We start from the raw sequence: 20,896 nt of genomic DNA, 5'->3' as shown, positions 1-20,896 counted from the left end.
ACAGCTACCTTGTGGTAGAAAGTCTGAAACTCCACGTCCTTTCTGAGCAAGTCGAGGAAATAGTGCTTCATAATCATAGTATATTTTAACAGCTTTATTTTCTCACTAAAATTAAACCAAAAAGGGGTTTACAAAAAGGTATACGCACTACTTGATATCATTATTGTCTTTTGAATTCAAAGATTAACGTAAGCCAGTAAACCTTTTCCAAGGGTATAAATAATGCAAATAACCAAATAACTCAATTCATATGATAACAATATGACTATAATACAGCAGTGTGATGTGGAGACAGAAACTATACAATTCTATAAAGAAGTTACAGTCAGATTTATTTTTCTTTTTCCTCCAATGCAATGTGTTTGTGCAAATTTTTTGTTAGATGCAAGACAAAATACCAGAAATTTTATTACAAATATTACTGAGGTGAACATGAATGTAATAATACAGCCAATGGTTATCAAGATGTTTTAAACAAAATCATAAGTGTGAACTTAATGTTGGCATGGGAGAAATAAGTGAGAGAATGACTAGTCATTAGGGTTCGTTCTTCAGGAAGCAATGTCTCCCCAAAACTCTGTACAAGTCCATCAAGTCATTGTTTAGAGTTCACTGACTAGAATGAGAGTCTGGATGTGCTCGAAGTAATGTAAGAAATGTAATGAATGTCTGTGTAAATCAGCGCAATAGACATTCAATTTGGAGATGAGCTGGTTATTGGATATTACCACGCTATCAGGATGGGAACTTTCTAGAAGCAGAATAAAGGTCATTAATACAGAACTACAGATATCAACAAACTTCAAATTTAATGATACAATGTTCTTCAGATAACACACAAAACATTTACAAAAGCCACACATCAAAAGTGCATCAAAACTTTTTGATAAAAAAAAAAAAATAATAATAAATAAAAATTTGGACCTGAAACATTAAAATCTACATATTGCAAAGCGATGACAGGTTTACTTGTGTGGTAACAAATCAATCCAGTTTTCGACCTTCAATTAACAATAAATACATATTAGATCTATAAACAAGGGTCACGATGGAAAACAAGTGGTTACAGCTTCAGTGACTGTCATTAAGCCAACATATAGCACCAACAGAAATCAACATTTACCACAGATAATGGAAATGTCATCTTAAAAAGGCATACACAGCAAAAAACTTCCTATTAAAATTTGAGAAAGAAAAAAAAAAAAAAAGAGCACAACATATCCAAAAATAATAAATAAATAGTTTAGAGTAATACACTACATCCACTATTTGAGAATAGACATCCTGACTTAGATGACGACAAGTGTGTTAGTAACAGTGCATGTTAAATGGATTTAAGGACAAATGGTGAGCAGCTTCAGAAGCAATGACAACAGAAAAGGCAAAGCAGTAATGCAAAGTAACACAGTTCACCTGAAAAGGGTTCCTTAAAATTTTGGTGTTAAAATACATAAAGAACATGCCTTGGACAGGAAACAATTTCAAAATACTAAACTAAAAAAGGTGTGATGAAAACTCAATAAAAACATTCATGAGCACTTGTGATGATTAACTGCAATTAATTTGGTTTATTTCTGTTTTTGGCTCAGCGATATTATATAATTGTTTTTTGTATCTAAAATATTGCTACTGAAGATGCATTATGGTCAATTCATTCATTTCACATCCTTTAAAAGACAAAAGATGTGTAATCAAGTCCTCAGACTGAAAGGCTGTGTTGAGGTACTGGACACTGTAGATGGAGGAGTTCCTCTCTCTTCTATGCGACCCTGTACGCAGTCATGCGGGTGTAGTTCTTGCAGTGACTTCTGGAAGCCCACAGGAACAAAGCAGCTGTCATCATCTGCAGGGGGAAGGCGATGAGAGCAAGATAGAGGGACCAGCCCAGTGAGCCGTCCACCCCTTCAGGTGGTGTGGAGTCTTGGTGGAGCAAATCCACCTCCGCCAGAAAACAGCAGACAGTGCCCAGAGTGCACAGACCTGCCGTAGAGGGAGAAACTGCTGAGTTACATGCTCTGTCCAGTCTGATCCAAACTGGTTCTTGCCTCCAAAACAAGCCCTTGCTTCCTCTCACCTGCTAGAAGATGAAGCACCCCCACTACCAAGGTAGGGGTGAAGCTGTGGCACAGGCAGGCACAGACCCCAACAAGGCCACTCAGGAAAACCAAGGCCAGAGACACCAGAGGCAGGAGAAACTGACATCTCCAGAGATCTAGCACATGCCAGAAATAACACGAGGATTAATTCTTCAATCTTCCATACAAAAATCTGAAATTCAAAACTTGGGGCATTTGCGTTGAACCTGGCACACGATAAAGTCAAACAAATGAAAGACTTGCATGTTCGCAGTAGATCTTCCTCACTGATGTCGTTTCCATGGTATTTGTACTTTGGACTGAACTGCTGAGGAAGAGTGAAGCTCACACACTGGAGCTCCATCTTGGGATCTAAAGAAATAAAGCACAAATCAGGATGAGCTGCCTTTATTATTTAGCAATATGTACCATTTACTGTTCAGCTTTTTATTATCATAATAAATCAAACTGTGAGGCTGTTTTATGACAATGAGGTACCAATGTCTAACATGATACCAATTCAAATACTTAGAACACTGGTTAACAATCTCTCTCTCGCCATATATATTACTATTATTACTATTACACAAACCTAACCCACTTAAGATAACAGCAGGGTTGTTGCAACTCAAAAAAATTTGCTAGTAGCAATAAATCGTACAAAGTAACAGTATTTAATCTGTATTAGTCACAAGGGGCCAGTACCCAAGTCATTTCATTGCTGCCAATTCTGTGCATCTTTTATTACAGGATTTTTTCTGTCATTAATGCCACAAGCTTAAACCAGCTGGGCAAATAAATCACTTTAATGCTTACAACATACAACAAACATGATGTGATTTAGCTAACGTAAACATAATATTCATCTTTACTTTCCCTTTCCTAAACTTGTTTCAAGGCCTATATTTTTCATATGGCTGAACAGCATACCTGGCTCCTTGAACCAGTGTGAGCGGCCGGGCACTAGGATGCACCTCCACCACAGTCCCAGGGTGCCGTTGAGCTGGAACAAGGAGTCACTGTAGCTCTTCTCATCAAACTCTCTATTGATGAATTGCTCTCTGAGTTCGGAGGCGTTGCTGCCCTGTCGGACCGGCGGACTGCTGTACTGGTACCAGTGCTGAGTCCCCATAGCCACAGACAAGTACACGGTTGCCAGCAGGCTCAGCACCGAGCCGATCACCAGAGCTGTAGCATACCGATTATCGACCATGGCCTCCGGGAAAACAGCTGCTTTTCAGCCCCACTCCGCTCACAGACAAATAAATTACATACACAGCTGCAGGGTGAAGGAGTCCGGGTCGTGGGGTTACAAATAATTTTTCCTTTCGCTGTGTTGGCACCACAGCATGTCTGTCAGCTGCTGTCAGTGACTCTTCATTCACTTACTTCACTTTTGTGTTGAATTTGTGTCACCGACACAGAGACGATCCTCACAAACTGCAGAGGAGTCAGAAAAACAAAGCTTGTTGTTGAGTCCACTTAAAGACGAAGAATGTAATACGTGTCCTTTAGTTTAACTTTCCCGAGAAAACACAAAAGACGCCAGAAAGTTGCTATAATTATTTGGGACTGTCGAAACTCTTCCATTTTGTTAATGACAACAACAAAAATGGCTCCTTCTTCGGTTATAGTGAGCTAGCTAGCAAACTAAATCATCAGTTAGCTATAGTTAGCGACATTTAGCTGAGAATCGCACGATATCAATTGTATATGAAAGGGATTTATTTTACCTCATCGCCTCACAACACACCCAAATAACAATATTTCTTCTTCTGGGTTTCCGGTTGGTAAACTCTGTTTGGGCTCATTACAGCCACCTTGTGGTAGACAATGTGAAGCACCGCATGACGTTTCTGAGCAAGTCAAAGAAAATATCGGTTCTTTCAGTGCACACAGCTATATGATATTATTATTTTTCGCAGTGACGAAAAAATGTTTACCAGCAGGTGGTTAGCACTGTTGGGTCACAGCTTGAAGGTTCCGGGTACGATTCCAGCGCAGGCCTAGGACCATTCAATGTTCTGTCTTCATTGCTCGCTACATTTCCTACTAACGCACTGTTAAAAGTTAGAGGTTCTTCCCTAAATTCGCTCCAACACGTCAATTTGACTTTGATGTCATTCCAAATATACAGTACATACTCATTCATTCCCACTCTGAAGATTGCTGCCACGTAGTATCCGTCAAAATGCCTGCTTCGTTGCTATTGAAAATTAATGAAGGTACCATAGGACTTGAACAAGTGAAGGATACATGCGGGTGTTCCAATGTAACCGATGTCGGTTGGTAAAGGAGGATTCTAACAGTTGACTCCTCAGACGCATTTGTTTCAACTGCAGGAGACAAGGACAACATCTACATTTTACTGTGTGACTAGGTCTGGTCTCCACTGCATTCATTCCCTGGTCATACAGAATGAAATTAATTACACCGAAAGATAAGTGACGTAGCTCTGAAATGAGGCAGCCAAAACTGCACAATGCTATGCACAACTCCGTCAATAAAACTATTTTAAACACACATGAACTTTGGCAAACAGCCGCCGAACATACGAGCAATAGCTGAGAACATCACGCATTTCATATTTTATAAACCACATATCAAATTTACATGTTAAACACTGTAAATGTATTACGGGACTTCCCCCGCAATACCCTGGGCCTCAGCCTCATAACACTGTGAGGGGGCAGAAGGGAGAAGCTGCAAAACAAGGAGAGCTTCGGTGGCTCAGTAAGAGCAGAATGAAATAAAAGACAAGCCCAACAGAATGTCGTAATTGATCAAATTCACTAAATAAATAGATAAATCAGGTGCATTTTTAAACTCTATCACACCAGTACACAAACACACACTGCTTGCCATAAAACTTGACTTTACAACTGTTCACAAGAACTTTTAAGATTTTTATTCTTTGTAATGAAAGGCATATGTTTTAAAAGCATTAGAATAATATACATTGTCTGTAAAGTCATTTCAAAATTCATATAAGCGGCAAATCAACATTCCCTGACATCTTTCACATTTTAAAATAAGCAACAGGTTTCTGTGTACCAAAGGAGTATTAAGGAATCCCTTTGTGAAGAGAAAAAGAATCATTGAGGTAGAGAAACCCAGTTTGTGTGACAGCAAAATATTGTGTCTGGGTAAAAAGACATTTCTCCACTTTTCATAGAGAAACATTCAATCAGTGATGCCAAATTCAAATCAAACTTGCATATCAAGTGCTGTGATGGGACTCTACATCGGCAAGTAGTGCAAATTGATTAACTTTGTGCAGCCCTGAGTTCCTTTACATTACAACCAGTTCTCTTTAGTGAACAGTCTCCAGTGCTGTTTGTGGGGAGAGGTGACAGTTGCATTCAGGATGGGAGTGTCAGTAAACTCAACGGTGCATGGTCCTGAGCTGCAAGGAGCCTGTTCCAGCTCCAGAACAGTCACATTGTTGGGTGCAGCTGTGCTGAGGATGTTGGCAGGAACAAAAAGTGTCATCTGAGGGCCTCGAGCTGGCCAATAACGTCCCAGATTAAAGCCATTAATCCAGACCTGGCCCTAAAAAACACAAATTTTTCGAGATATTAGTTTGTTAAGATTCACCTGCTTTAAGAATACATCTGAATCTTCTTAAATGACTAAATCAAGTCTAAACATCCTATATGAGTCACATGCCTTCCTCCATTTGGGCAGTTTGATGTAGGTGTCCTGAGGAAGGTCTGGGATACCATCAGGGATGATGAAGCTGCCCCCATAGAAGGCTGGGAGGGCGAGAGCAGTGGGCTGAGGAGGGCCTGTTGTTGTAGACTCTTCCTCCCCAAGGAGGCCTTGGCTGACTGCTTCATCTGTACTGAGACTATACATGGTCCAGCCAGTGAGGGTGTCTTTCCCTAGAGTCAGGTTGGACACCAAACCCTGTGATAAGAAGACAGTGAAAAGCATAAACTAAGTCAGGAAATCCCATTATTTACTTTCTTAATATTCAAATCTGCACGCCAACTTGTCATAGTTTATGGGGGTCTTGCTTTTGTATTTAATTTTAGTCTAACTTTGCTCATGGGCAGCACAACAGCATAGTGGTTAGCGCTGTTGCCTCACAATAAGACGGTCGTGTGTTAAGTTCCCAGCCTGGGGCCTTTCTGTGCAGAGTTTGCATGTTCTCCCTGTTCCCTTCCACCATCCAAAGACATGATGTTTGGGTTAATTGGGTTAATTGGTGACTCTAAATTGTCTGAGTGTGAGTGGTTGTTGGTTTCTGTCTGTCTTTGTATGTGTGTCCTGTGATGGACTGGTGACCTGTCCAGGCTGTGCCCCAGCCTCACCCAGTGGGAGCTGGGGTTGGCTCCAGCACCCCCTGTGACCCGCAAACAGATAAGTGGTAGAAGATGAATGAATGAATAACTGAGCTGAATACAAATATTCAATTGGTGCACATTCACAAATATTTCAAATATTTCAATACAAAAATAATATCTTTGAAAACAACCTTGAAGTCATTGATCCCTTTTCCATAGTTGATTCGGCCCATGTTCTCCACCAATATGTCCACCTGACTGCCAGCCTTCCCGGTCACATTCAAAGTTATGACTTTGTTCCTTTCAAGAATCCCTACATGCACCTTGACGAAAAATCAGCACCATTACAAATGCATATAAATGTTTTAATATGCTTTTCTTCAAAGTACTTTGTGTGTTTTTTGCTCATTCTCTTGAAAAAAAAAAAAAAGGTTAGGGTTAGGGTCAGGGTTAGGCTAAACCCATCAACCACAATAATTTTATCCAAATTAAACTGTCTAAAATAAGAAATATAATGATGGTGATATGGCAGAAGACATTTTTGAATGGTATCATTTATGTATTTGAGTTCAAAAGTCACGCATAAGCAATGGCAAAGTATTTGCATCATTAAATCAAGAAGCCCTCTGTAATGTAAAGACAGACTCACCCCATCCACAGACACGTACGCTCTATCATGGACTCCATTCAGTGGGGATGACAGCAGAGTTGGCGTACTGCAGTTAACAGGCAGAGTAGTCCTGTAGAGCACATAACCAAAAGCCTAAGGGATAAAGGGGGATAAAAAAAATTCAAAATGAAAAATCCATGTTTTTTAATTACATAAATACAAAAAATACCTGGTTCAGCTCAATGAAGGTTTGAGGATAAATGCTCTTAACCGGTCCAGTGATAGACAGTTTTTCTAAGGCATCTGATATCGTCTGGAGCTGCAGTGAAGGAAATGATGTGAAGTAATATTCCATTCTTTCATAAATATTTTAAAAGATAAATCCTTTCAAAAGTCGAAATACAGATAGTTTGCATAAACACAGCATCTGCTGAGAACTTACCTTCTTCATTCCAACAGGTCCATATGCATACTTTGGAGTTGTTGGTGGTATTGGTCCCTCTGGTATCTTATGGTACTATTGTGGGACACCACATTTAGTTTACTGACATTCAAAGTTTTTTTACTCATTAGTAAATGACTTCCTTTAAGTTTGCTGTTACTAGCAAAAAGGTCTCTACTGGTGTACATACCATTTTGATCACCTCGCGGATGGCAAAGTACTTCTCCGTCAGATCACCTGCTTCTGTGAGCGGGGCATCGTAGTCGTAGCTTGTGGGCTGTGATCCATATGGCTCATTGGCACCTGACAGTTTTAAGGGACAATCAGAGGCCAAGTCACTTTCATGATCATCTGAGTAATTTCCAACTAAACCAGTCTGTGTAACTGTGCTCACCATTCCAATATCCAAAGTTTGTTCCTCCAATGAACATGTACCTGTGGGGAGACAGTTTAATAATTTCAAAAAGAGGGTCTGCATGACTTGTCCTAGTTCCAAAATAATTTCAACTTCAGTCAAATAAAATCAAAAGAAAAGATATGAACAAAGAAGAGATTATACATCTGGGGCAAGAAACATGTCCAACACAGGGGCGCAGCTACCATTATCCCCCCAAAAAAAGAATAGCAATAATAAATAAGTAAGTCTGCCGGACACCATCATGTATGGGTTTTAAATAAGGGTTTCTCTCCTTTTTCTTAATTTTTTTCTATTTGTAGCTCTTGACAGCTTTTTTGCTTTATCCATCTTTTCCCATGGACGTTAAGCCTCTATAGCCCCTTCTCTAACATGTTAGTCCTCTAAAATGTTATATAACCTGACCCTTACCTTTACCATTGCTTTGGCACTCCCCCCCGATGCGGCGCCCCTATGCATCGCATATAGTGCATACCCACTTTTTGCACCACTGGTCCAACACTACAGGGTTGTCTCATTTAACCACAAACTGGTAATGTTGAAAGAGATCTCTGCTTAGCTGATATTTTTCCAGGATAATAATTAATATAACATATTCATTTCCATGTCAACATGTTTTGAGACATTTGATTTGTATTCTTTTTTTTAAGCAGCCTTTTAAAATATTCCGTTAGCAACCAAAAAGTCTAAACCTGCAATTATTCCCTCTTGTAGACTTTAACGGTCCAGCTGAATATTCCAGTAAACAAACAACCAGGACATGAGTGATTTTGATTTATTGCTATTGAATTTAACATTTCTGTCTAGAAGAAGACAGACTCCTGATATGGGATGAAAAAAAATGGCCAGCTACCTGCTAATGTAATAATCCCAGTTTTCTTCATTTTTGAGCTGACAAACTCACAGATGGAACTGCAGTATTGTGGTGAATTTGCAGTACATCTGTATCTGTCTGCAGGGCATCTAAACATGTCCCAGAAATCTTTGGACTCACAGATTGACATTTGCTCCCATGGCCAGCATTTTACTCAGAGACTTCACCACTGCAGCAGATGACACAACAGAGTGAGGTGTTCCCCAGTGGTCCAGCCAGCCGGTGTAATATTCAGAATTCACCTGATTATAGAGAAGAAGATTAAGTAAGAAAATATTGTGCATTTTCACAACCAGAGTTAAAAAAAATGCATCAAGGAAAATGCTTGCCAATGGTCCATGAGGTTCAGTGTGTCTTTGTGCTTCAAAGGCAGCCGTTACATTAGCGCCTAGAAGAATGGGCAAACAAAACATCCTCATGACTTCTGACTAAGTAGAATGCGAAAATGAGTCAGTGAAGAGGACAATGTTTTAAAGTCAGCATTTCCAAACATAAACCTAGATTGATGTCTACTAGCTGGCATTAACTCCAAAATATTGGTTTCAGGTGAAAGGGGACAAAGGGCAAACAACCACATGCTCACCAGTGCTAAAGGGATATAATGTTTGTGACACTTACTGGGCCCAAAGTCAACAGTGGCATAGAGATCCTGTATTGAGCCACACCTAAGATAGTTGAGCCCAGCTCCATCTGTTGTGAAGAGCACCACCTCTTGGCCCAGGTGAGACCGGAATAACTTGGTCAGGTGACGCAAGTAGTTGTAATCACAAGCAAAGTAGCTGCCATATTCGTTCTCCACCTTGCAAACAAGGACACATCAAGAGGATGTTGGCTTTTTTTATGTTGACTAAACTTAAGTACTGTGACATTGTGAACACATACACAAACTCACCTGCACAGAGATGACAGGACCTCCATTCTGATACAAATAGGGTTTAATCATAGGCAGCAACTTCCCCATCCACTTATCTACTGCGGCAATGTAATCTGGAAAAACACAAATAATGATGTTGCACATACAATAAGGATAAAAGCTTTTCTCTAGTCCTCATGTTTAACTTTGATTCTTACCTGGATCTGCAGACCGCAGCACAATGCTGTGCTTTTTGAGAAGCCAGGCAGGCAGGCCACCCTGTTTGATATGATAACAAGAACAATGAAAGTGTTCTTATATTTTTGCATAGTCTAACTTGCTTGATGAATAAAAAATAACCATATTAAATGGAGTCTACATGCAACTGCAATTCAGGTCATTATTGGACCTAAAAACATAAAGTATCTCTCTGGATTCAGGTTTTGTATATTTGTAAAGAGTCGGTATAAAGCAAACTATTTATTTGAGCTCAGTTAATAATAATTGTTGGGATACTATTCATTTACTCCTCTAAGTGGCTCATCTCTCTGTACAAATATGAAGCAAACAGAAAATGAACTAACTATAGTCGAAGCAGTATATTTGGTTTTGTTCTTGTCAAACAGTATAATGCAGCATTGGTACTATAAAATAAGACTTTACTATCCATCGTATTCCCTGATTGGTTTTGAGTGCTTTTAAACATCAATCTCGATATATTTTCTGATGCCCATGCTCACCATGTCCCACTCTGCACATATATAAGGCCCCGGCCGAAGGATGACCAGTAATCCAATATCCTGTGCCAGCTGAAGGAAATACTCGACATCCTTGTCTCCACTAAAACTGTACAGATCTGGAGACTCCTCGTGGTAGTTCCAGGGAATGTACCTGTAAGATCAACAGAATCCCGATAGTTTTCAGTAAAACCAAATTGTTTTGTACAAATTGGAATCAGACTTCTTGAGAGTTAGTGACCAATACTGGAGTCCAAGGTTAATGCAATAGAAGCAAACAATAGGACGAAGCAGGATTCACAGCCTATTGATCAAGTGTAGTTTTTATCCAGATTTTATTTTATGTGCAAAAGCCTGTTAACCAGTCTATTGCCTTGTGTCACCTATATCAGGTGTAGAGGGGCAGTGTGCTGGACAGATTCACACAAAGACCAGAGTTTATATAATCCTGTCCATTATGCTGATATCAGCCATTTCAAAAGTCAGTCTTAATGTGGCCTGTCAAAGTCTTGCCTGTTTTTCAGTGTGCAGTCCACAGATCTCCAAAATGACTTCCCAGCAAATTTAATTCCCAGCAAATATATAACATATGATGAATTTCACTTTGCTTGCATGCTTTTATAAAGCTTTTCCTTGTTTAGGTTTCATATCAAATCAATTCTGCATGACTGGGTCTCAATATCAGCCTTAATGCGAAACAACAAACCAAAGCATTCAGGCAGTGAGGTAAACATTGGACCTACGTCTGGATGGCATTCAGTCCTGCCATGTACATCTTGAGCAGCCGATCTTTCCAGTAGATTCTAGGGATCCGACTATAGTGGATGCTTCCTGATATGTAACGAAACTTCTCCCCATCTTTCCGAAAGCAGTCATTCTGGTAATCAACACTGAATGAACGAGGTGCACTGAGCTGCAGAAAATGACAGAATGCAATTGCAATCAAAACTGCATTTAAAAGCTAATGTACTGACTGTAAGAAAAAAGCTGTTCATTTTGTGTTACACTGAGGAATCAAGCGGTCATATTTTTTATGACACAGGCTGATATGCCAGCTGATTTTATACAGTAGCACTCAAATGGGGAAACTGAGATTGTCACCTTAAGGTTGTCATGGGCTGTCAATATTTAAGTAGCATTTGATAATGTGGTCTTATTAAAGGTGTTTTTTAAAGTATACTCAGTAGTGTGGACCATGCCATACAGTTATACATACAGTGAAAACTTTTATTTACTACAATATCTCAGTTTGTTTTATTCAAACTGAAGCATCATCAGAGGGCATAAAAACCTTTTATTGATACCAACACCACTTGAGACCGAAAAATTCGAGTTTGTACTGTGTAATAATACTATCACAGAGGGTATGTTATGACTTATGATAAAGAGGCTTAAAAAAAATCCAATCTGTGGCTGTGGGGCTGCAGCTCCAACACTGCCGAGAGTACAAAACCTGTAACAACTCAAAGAGTTACTCACTAACTGTCCAAACATCAGCAGCAGCATCAGAAGCACTTTGTTTCCAGCTCCGGACGGACACATCGCCGTTCTGTATCAAAGGCAAAGTCAAACTTTACATACAGAACTGAAAGAGACACGGTCAGTTTCAGGAATGACTTCCCTTAATGCACTGTAGTGTTTTTGAACAAATAGCATCACATGATACGGAAGTAAAATCACGTGACACAATTTTATTGCTTGGGTGTGAAAACATTTATCGGTAGGCGTCAGTGTTGTGTGTTTCAAGGGTGAAAAGAGAGCAGTACTGTTTCTAAAACGTAGAGGTGGGCAAGTGAAGCCTCATGAAGCATGGAGCTTTCCTAACAAAGATTCAAAGCTTCAAGACTTCAGTGACGGTGAGATCTTGTGGACAACGGAAGCCATAGCAAATTCTAAAGAGCACGACTGAAGCACTGGCACTGTTTCAATCCCATGACAGCAATAAAACTTCAGAGAAGTCTGTGGTCATTCAAGTGTTCTATTCATTCATACCGAATAATGATTATACCGTCAATAAAATATGCAGACGCTCTCCCCCATACTCTAAAACGCATTCCAGATTAATCAAAAGAATAAATGGAAATTATATTCAGGGTTAAATGTTGGTTAAGGGTTTATTTAAAGCTTTGAGCTTTATTTAAAAACTTTACTAAAAGTTCATTACAGAATTAGTGATCCTTCCTGCTTTGCAAATGATCATGCTGTTTGAATTCAGAAACATTGTTTTTTTGTTTTGTGCGTGTGTGTGTGTGTGTGTGTGTGTGTGTGTGTGTGTGAAGTGTTTTTGAGGAAAACCTTTAAAGATAATGATTTGTCATTTGGGGCACAAAAGTGTTGATTTGGAATGATAATTCACAGAAGCAGACAAGTTATTTGTCTTCACAGGTTTTTATTGAGAGGTATAATTTTTGCTACTGTCGCAGGCTTCAGTCGGCTACTCTTCTGGCTGACCAGCTCCCCAGCTTTGGAAAATATCCTTTCACAGGGAACAGATGATGCTGGGATGCGCAGTTACTTGCAAGTCTTCTCACAACCCCATTTTGAAGCATAATGATTTGACAGATTTGAGTGGTTTGTTATGGCACCAAACCACTCAGATCTGTCAAACCTGCCAAGCTGTCATTGGCTCAGAATGCATTGAATCGCCATCAGCCAATGAAACACACTAACACTATGAGCAAATGAAAAGCTTCGAAACATTTGGAAGCAATGAAGCACGAAGCGAAACAGCGATGACGTTTGAAGCTTCGAACGTTATCGGTCATGTGACATTGGTGTTTACAAGCTCCGACATCGCGGTTCGAATCACTCCGCTTCAGGAAGGGTGACACAAGCTCCAAGGCCTCTGTATCATTTGCCCATCACTACTAAAACGCCAATATTTTAGCAAAATTGAAAGTCTGTAAATCAGTAAATATCGGTCAAGTACGGTTAAAAAAAAGCATCTGATCTAGGATCTAGTTAGGTCGCGGGGGGAAGGACGGCGTCCAGGCTCCGGAGCTGCAGAGGGCGCTGCCGAGCCGCCGAGCCCTCATTGGACGGAAGCAGAGAAGCGTACACACCGCCGGTGGTGGACACACGTGGGTGAAGAAGTTTGTCAGAATAATTTGTTTGTCAGCCTAATTAGAAACCATGTCGAAAAGACAGAGAGTTATTCCTGAAGAAAAAGTCGTTGCTGAAGTGGAAAACATGGAGGGGGATCAGAATGTGCCACCGGAGACCCGACGGACCCGCAGCGGGCGCACGGTGCGTGCTCCTGCCGTACTGCTGGACTCTGAAGCCACGGTGAGGACTCCCGGCCGGAGGACCAGGAGGCCGGTGCACCAGCTGCTTCCGGAGACAGGGGAGGAAAACACGGCGGAGCCGGAGCGGAAACTCGAGAGTCTGTCCGAAGAGAAGTCCAGTATGCCAGCAGTCCCGGAATCGTGTGCGGCGGCAGAGCCAGCAGGCGGATCCGAAGTTACCAGCAGCAGAGACGGCCACTCGTCCAGGCCCACACCGACAGAAACGACCCCCGCAAGTCCAGAGACCCAGCCGCAGAAGAAGCCCCATCTGGCTGCAGGTGGGACACAGAAGCCGGTCATCCCGCTGGGAAAACCCAAATCCGGAAGAGTGTGGAAAAACCGCAACAAACAGAGGTGAGGGGGGTGTGTGTGTGTGTGTGTGTGTGTGTGTGTGTGTGTGTGTGTGTGTGTGTGTGTGTGTGTGTGTGTGTGTGTGTGTGTGTATATATATATATAATTTTTTTTCTTATTTCTTTTTATCCCCCCAGGTTTTCTGCTTTGGTCAGAGATAAACCGCTGTGCTCTTCCTGGGAAAAGAAGATGCAAGCCAAGCGGGAAAAGCAGCTGGTGAAACGGTATTCTTTGCAGCTGAATGAGGAAAAGGCCAGACAGAAAGAGGTAATCTAAGTTTGTGATGCAGGTCTGCTTGGCTATTGTAATTTTAAAGTATATCAAAAGATCTTGACGCTTATTTTTTTCTACCCGATTAGGAGAAAAGGAAAAGGAGACAAGACAATTTGAAGCGACGTGCAGAGAATGAACTCAAAGCTGAGATTGTGCAAGTGGTGCGTCAACTGTTGTCCATTCAAAAACTGTCCTTTCAAAATAATGACACACTCTAGGGGAAACTCAGATAGATGGGCACACACCATCTCTGAATTCCTCCATACTGTCTATAGAGTACAAACATGTACTTTACTGCACAGGGTTTCTGTCGTACCATGTTTGCACTATAGCAGATAGTGACATTGGACTGCTGAAACACATCTATAGATAGAAATCATTAATTGATGCTTATTTTACTAAAACATGAATATGAACAGATATTGATTTTATAGACATGATTTGATGTATGATGAGCTCACACAAATTCTAGAGAGGATGAGGAGCTAAGAGACTACTATAGAGAAGAGTTGATGCTTTAAACTGTAAAACAAAAGCTGATGCCTAACAGTTAATTTATTGAATTGTTATTTCAATTGGTAATAATAATCACGGCTATAACCTCCAGTCAGCCCCAAACTGCAATTTGTGCAATAAAAACAAACATGATGAAGATCAAAAAACTGCCTAATAGGTAGACATAAGCACTAACAATCTGACCTCCTGTTTACTTTCTCTTTGTTTCACAGATCCGAAACACAGCAAAGATCAAGAGGATGAAGAAGAAGCAACTCAGAAAAATAGAGAAGAGAGACACATTGGCTCATCTGCAAAGGTCACAGATGAAAAAGGGAAAAGCCAAAGTCCAAAAAGGCAATGCAGACAAGGATTTAACTTAAAATACTGATATAATAAAAATGCATCTGATACTACTTGGCCTGAAAGTGTTCTTCCGGGATGTCTGACAGTTTCAGATTACCTTATTTATACACTAGCCCTAAGAATTTTTTTTCTAAATGAAGATAAAAAAAAAAATTAGGTATGATGCCCGCCAGTTGGTAGGAAATATCTGAAAATTAAGTCAATATTTTTCTTGCCACTAAAACACACAACTTTGTTTCACATGTTCGTTTTTACTCCTCAAACTTGAACAGGAGGAGGAAATTCATTATTTTACTCCTTAAAGCTGTCCAAAATGATTCAATTCATATGAGTTTGAGTGAAATTACCAAATCAGTTTCAGTAACTAGCATGAGGAAGGGAGAAATTGTATCTTCATATTTCTAGAATTAACAATTTATAATATTGTTCTGAAATGGTAGCATATGTGGGAATTCTGACGGATAACATTGCTATAGGTCATGATTGGACATAACTATAATGCTACATCTATATAAATGAATGAATCATGGAAACAGTTCCAGTCTGATGTGTTGACCCAACAAGGTAGTGTAACAGGTTGCAAAAATGCACCCTGCCTTTTCCTGCCCCTGCCTTTTTCCTCTACATTCCTTTACATTCATTCTCATTCTATGGACTTTACATGAAACATTCTTTGTTGCAGTAGGGGTTAGAAGCCTTATCAGAAATAATTCCAAACTGTCATACTCACAGTGCTGTCTTTGTGTCACACAGCAAGAAAACGCCCTTAGCTCTTCACCAGCCTGTTTGCCTAGTAAATCCTTCCAGTTGTAGCAGCATTGTCATAAATAATTTAAAATGCAATTACACAAAGAAATTCGTTACATTGAGGTGAGCAATGCAGATGGACTTTTTCTCACACTATTTCGCATCTGTCACTCACCATATAAAAGCTGTAAAAACTCACTGGTCAAGTTAAATCTGAGAGAGTAGCGTGAACATCGTTGCTCAAGGTGGAAACAGAAAAAAGAAAATCACAAGACGCTTGTAAGTTATTTTCTGTTACTGTAAGAATTCTCTGATTGACCAAGTTGTTCTTGAACTTGTTTGTTAAATGAAAGTATTTTTTTCCGATCAAGAAACAAAACATTTAAAATTTTCTTTTAGTTGTGATAGAGAAAAGATGCTTCTGATCATTGTGATACAGCTGCTGATCGTTGGTGGGTACATCACATTATTCCTGTTACACAGAGCTGTCGTTGTTTGAAAAAAGCATTATGGTCCGCTCTTATATTGTTGCCTTATTAAATGAATAATAGCATCGGCAAACATCGAGACCGCAACTGCACCACCTCCAGCAACGGCTGTTTGGGCTACAACTACTGCTGGAGCTACGACCGCTACTGGGGCAACGACAGTTGTTGGGACTACAACTACTGCTGGGGCCATAACAGCTGCTGGGGCTACCACCACTGTTGGGGCTACAACTGCTGATGGGGCCACCACAATATTTAATTTAACAGCAACGTCAAACAACGCCACCACTAACGCTGCTGCACATGCTGAGACCGTGTACACTAGCAATCTGGTTTTCTGTCACCTAAGCTTTGTTCTCTTGAAATTCTTCTTTCAGGTGTGACTGTCATATTGCCTTTATCTATTTATACTGACCATTGTTACTCAAATAGTGTCTCATTTATATTAAATGACCTAACAACTTATAAAGCACTCTCATTGATAGGATTAAACAATCTAGATGGTACAAATTGTTGAAATATTTAAATAAAAGTGTTGTAAAACTCAAAGCAATTTGTGCCTTTTGTATTGATACTTCCTTGAAAGTTATTCATACATCACTCCTGTTTTTTAAGGCTCTTCTTGTCTAATTTACCAGGGATTCTATTTTCTATAAAACTGATGTTACATTGTATTTGTTATCTACTTATACATAAATATTCTAGTTGACAAAACTTTAAAACTATGTCAAAACAACTATATGCACATACTAACCAAATAACCCAAAGTTAAAGAAGGAGCATCAGATTGCTTACAAACAGAATGGTTATTTGTTATTATATGGCAGGTAAATAAAATTATACAGACTCTTGTATTGTTCAGTGATTATAAATACTTTATGGAAACATGCTCTCTACTCATTGTCTTGGTAAATACTAAATAGAATCCTTTTTTTGGTGTTGTTGTTTTAATATTATTTTTTTTTAATCAGACATGAGAAACTTTTCTGACAAATGACCTAAAGCACATCTTAGGTATGTTGCCATCCATCAGAATGACTTGTTGGACAGACTGTTTACCAAAGTGACCTCACCCATTTTAGAAGAATGGCTGAATGGAAGAACTGTTAGTCAAAATGGAACATGTTCTTGGTTTACTCAAATAGACATAAAAGGGAGATCAGTGCCAGCAGATCAGTGGCCGCAGAATGAGCAGATTTTAACCGACAATTAGCTTAATTTGTCCCAGAAACCATTTACTGCTATTGTGCTGAAATCCTTTTTGGCTCATGTGCTGTGGCTGAGGTAGTTTGGGGTTAAAATAAAAAATAAAATTGCTCGGTGTTCATTTGATAGACTGAGAAATGCAAAGCGCAGCCAAAAGGCAACAGTCCAACATTTTTTGGTTGTTTGTGTGTTCGAATTAGAATAAACTTAGCAGGGTTTTGACCACCAACATTTCAATTTAATTCTCTATAAAAGACTAATAGCTTGAAGAGAACACCAGTTGATGCTCAGTAGTTGAGAATACTTTACTCCCAGTTCAAATGCTTGCATAGTGGCAAAACATAAACAGAATAAGAACATTAAAATGCATTAATGGAGCATAAATAAAATGCAATAAATATGTCTAAACATGATGAAAAACTTAACTGACTTTCTTAACAATTACTTAACAGGATAAGTCAAACAATTTGGAACAGCAAACTTTTACACCCAGCTCCCTGATAGCGTGTGGAAGTTGTGTGAGGCTCAACCAGAGGAATTAAGGGGAGAATAGGTATGAAACCAGCAGCAAAGGAACAGTATATCACACTGTACATCAATGACCCCACTGTGAACAGACAACATGTTTTATGCACACTAAAGTTAAAAGTCTTTAGGAACACACTTAAATATGTAGAAAAGTTTATATTGATATAATTGATTAAATTCAGCTTTGAGTTGACGAGCTTCGTAACTATTGAACGTGAACTAAATGTGAGCAAAAACAAAAACCCCACCCTGAGTAGTCTGTCAACTGTGCTCATACTAGCATCACCCTTAGCCTCAGCTAATGTCTCTAAAGTTAGTTATTGATCACAGAATTCCTTTAAAAAATTCCAGATTTCCGGGAATCCTCCAAGGCTCTTCAAGTCACTTTTGTGAAAAAAAAAAAAAAAAAAAACATTTGTCCGGCGAACGATACAAAACATTTTAACAGGTTTGTCCAAATCCCTTCTCCAAGGAAAAAGAGTTAGCGGTTGAATTGCATTGTGGGTTAACAGCCGTCCACGTCCATGTTGTCAGTAATACGCACAATAAAGTATGATCCATGTTTATCAATTTGTTTACAAATAAAAACATAATGGAAAACAACAAAGTAAGCTTTTTGGGGGGTATATCATAAAGTGAAGAGGCTTTGTGTCGTTTCAGATTTTAAGTTTGAGCGTCTCTTAAAAAACAGCTGAACTTCCGGTTGATGTCTCTATTATTTTGCCAATTGGGGGGAATTATAAATGTTGGTATTAAGGGCGACAAATTGAGCTCTTCTATATCCAGTTCTTCGATATTCACATGGCTGATACATTTCATTATTTTCTTACTTCTTGTGTGGACTAAATTAAATGTCAATATGTTCTTGAGGAAGAAAAGGCATCAATGCCATTTACCCACAAGATGGTGGCATAACACCTATGTTAATGACTTCGCTGATAAATCTCCTACACACAAGGTGGGGCATGTCTGAGTAGTTTTTCAAATCAAATACAAATTATTAGTCAAGCTTGAGAGTTATTTGCCCTAATGACAAGGATTCAGATTCCTTTTCTTCCAACAGTGTGTTCTAAATTTGATCTAAAACATCTATTTTTAGAAAGTTGATTCTACATACTGTTAAGGGTTAGGGTTGGTTTAAGTGCAATTTTAGAATTAAAATTGAGATATCTAAATTAGTGTTTTGTTGAGTGCTAAACTTGGGATCTCAGTAATCTCCAAAACTGCTCTGTTTCACTGGTGTAAAAGTGGAATGTCATACCAATTTAGCACATGTTGTCTATGGATCATAATCGGTTTTGATTAAAGACATTTTGAACATGTATGAAAGAAAAACACTCATATCTTTCCAAAACTTGGAAATTTTATTTACAGTTCAAGTCAGTCACATGCAACAGTTTTTAATGAATAAACATTAAATTAGCAAAAAAAAAAAAAAAAAGAAAAGAAAAAAAAATATTTTCTTCAAAAAAGCAATATACAAAAATAGAGCTTACAAATACTGTACAGCAATTGTCTCCAAAAATATTCTGCTGCAGAATTCTTAGTTTTACAAACAATGTCTGTGAGAGTCCACAAACATAATCAGTGGGAAAAAAAGGGAGTGTGGGGGCAAGGGGTGTACTCAGGTACACTGTGGCAAAAGTGGAACAGTTTGTTTGGACAAAGTGGGGGAAGTTATTTGTGAATTTGAAGGACAGAAGAGCTACAGAGGAATAAATAACACACTGTTAAAAAGAGGGAGAAAATTCACTCCAGGTAGGCAGTGACAGAGTATCCCAAATAGTCTAGTTGCTAAACCAACCATAGAAATAGTGACGCCCTCATCTAAAAGGGAACGTGTACCAATATTTTATTTTTGCATTTTAATAAATTTGAGGTCCATCTTATTCAGCCATCAACCACATTGATACTATTTACCTTGAGTATCACTCAATGAATGATATGAAACAGTGTTGCTGACACACATTTCTTTTGATTGTGTCTTGTTTATAATGGAATTTGTTGCTCTGAGCACTGATATAAATTGGGATTTCACTACTTGGAAGCCATTTATTACTATTTTCATGACTGGCTCAGGTTCCTTTCTTTTTTCGGCCAGAAAATCTCCAATTGTTTCTTTCCTTTCAAAATACATGACCCCATGTCTTCTTGGCTCTGACTTGGGTTCGTAACACTTCACTCTGGGTTGGTACTTTGTTTTAAGTGGGATAAGGATGGCACACAGGAGGGAAACAGGGAAGTACAGGTGAAAAGGTTAAAAGTGTTTACAATCAAACACAACATTTAAGATGGCCAAATGGCGGACATGTTCAGCTGCCAATTAGTTTAAATGAAGGAGCATTTCCTGTGCATTTTGTATAAATACACTACTACTAACGCTACTCTCTACATACATTTAACAATGGCAGTATCAGTGGCAACTTGCAAAATAGCATGCTTTCACATTAAATCTCCTTTTCATATCTTTCTCTTGTGAACTGTACAATCAAAGACAAAACAATTAGCAGGAACAGAGCTTAAAGACTTGTTATTAGACTGTCTCATAGTTTGGGGACAGTGATAGAATTACTTGCTGATATAAAGTACAATCAGTGAAATTTTGTATGAATTGTATGACAAAGGAAGTTTGGTCTCACTTTTACAGACAGACAATATGGTGAAGGGGGCCTCTATGTTTTCTTCAACCTAAAAGAACAATTTGTTCAGTGAAGGGCCAGATGATGTACTTTAATCATAAAAGTAAATCACCAACACTGTTGCGTGACAAGGTTGTGCTATTGCCAATCAGCACAGCCATAGACAACTTGGTCTTCTTTGAGGCAGATTTGATTTAAATAAGTCTGAAGTGGATGAATTTTAG

At 39.1% G+C, this 20,896-nt stretch overlaps 3 protein-coding genes across 3 annotated transcripts; 1 reads left to right on the top strand and 2 right to left on the bottom strand.

The window, feature by feature from the left end:
* Positions 1-404: 404 nt before the first annotated feature.
* LOC115044865 (claudin domain-containing protein 1-like) lies at positions 405-4,405 on the bottom strand. The gene is made up of 6 exons (XM_029504167.1): positions 4,019-4,405; positions 3,809-3,931; positions 3,006-3,515; positions 2,340-2,447; positions 2,075-2,212; positions 405-1,980 (listed from the first exon to the last, which is right to left on the bottom strand). The coding sequence occupies exons 3-6, from the start codon at positions 3,286-3,288 to the stop codon at positions 1,760-1,762; spliced, it is 750 nt and encodes a 249-aa protein (XP_029360027.1). The 5' UTR covers positions 3,289-3,515; positions 3,809-3,931; positions 4,019-4,405; the 3' UTR covers positions 405-1,759.
* A 348-nt stretch (positions 4,406-4,753) lies between these two features.
* Positions 4,754-11,943, bottom strand: glb1 (galactosidase, beta 1). Its single transcript, XM_029500754.1, has 16 exons — positions 11,775-11,943; positions 11,039-11,208; positions 10,299-10,449; positions 9,777-9,837; positions 9,598-9,692; positions 9,324-9,504; positions 9,035-9,093; positions 8,826-8,947; positions 7,811-7,851; positions 7,607-7,719; positions 7,417-7,491; positions 7,204-7,293; positions 7,014-7,127; positions 6,556-6,687; positions 5,745-5,984; positions 4,754-5,627 (listed from the first exon to the last, which is right to left on the bottom strand). The coding sequence occupies exons 1-16, from the start codon at positions 11,835-11,837 to the stop codon at positions 5,373-5,375; spliced, it is 1,962 nt and encodes a 653-aa protein (XP_029356614.1). The 5' UTR covers positions 11,838-11,943; the 3' UTR covers positions 4,754-5,372.
* A 1,139-nt stretch (positions 11,944-13,082) lies between these two features.
* On the top strand, positions 13,083-15,105 carry ccdc86 (coiled-coil domain containing 86). Its single transcript, XM_029509853.1, has 4 exons — positions 13,083-13,933; positions 14,068-14,197; positions 14,290-14,364; positions 14,932-15,105. The coding sequence occupies exons 1-4, from the start codon at positions 13,428-13,430 to the stop codon at positions 15,079-15,081; spliced, it is 861 nt and encodes a 286-aa protein (XP_029365713.1). The 5' UTR covers positions 13,083-13,427; the 3' UTR covers positions 15,082-15,105.
* The last annotated feature ends 5,791 nt before the right edge of the window (positions 15,106-20,896 follow it).

Source organism: Echeneis naucrates, chromosome 1 (assembly GCF_900963305.1).
Source record: "Echeneis naucrates chromosome 1, fEcheNa1.1, whole genome shotgun sequence".
NCBI lineage: Eukaryota > Metazoa > Chordata > Actinopteri > Carangiformes > Echeneidae > Echeneis > Echeneis naucrates.
Note: the sequence above shows the minus strand (reverse complement) of the source record. Positions and strands in the feature narration are given on the sequence as shown.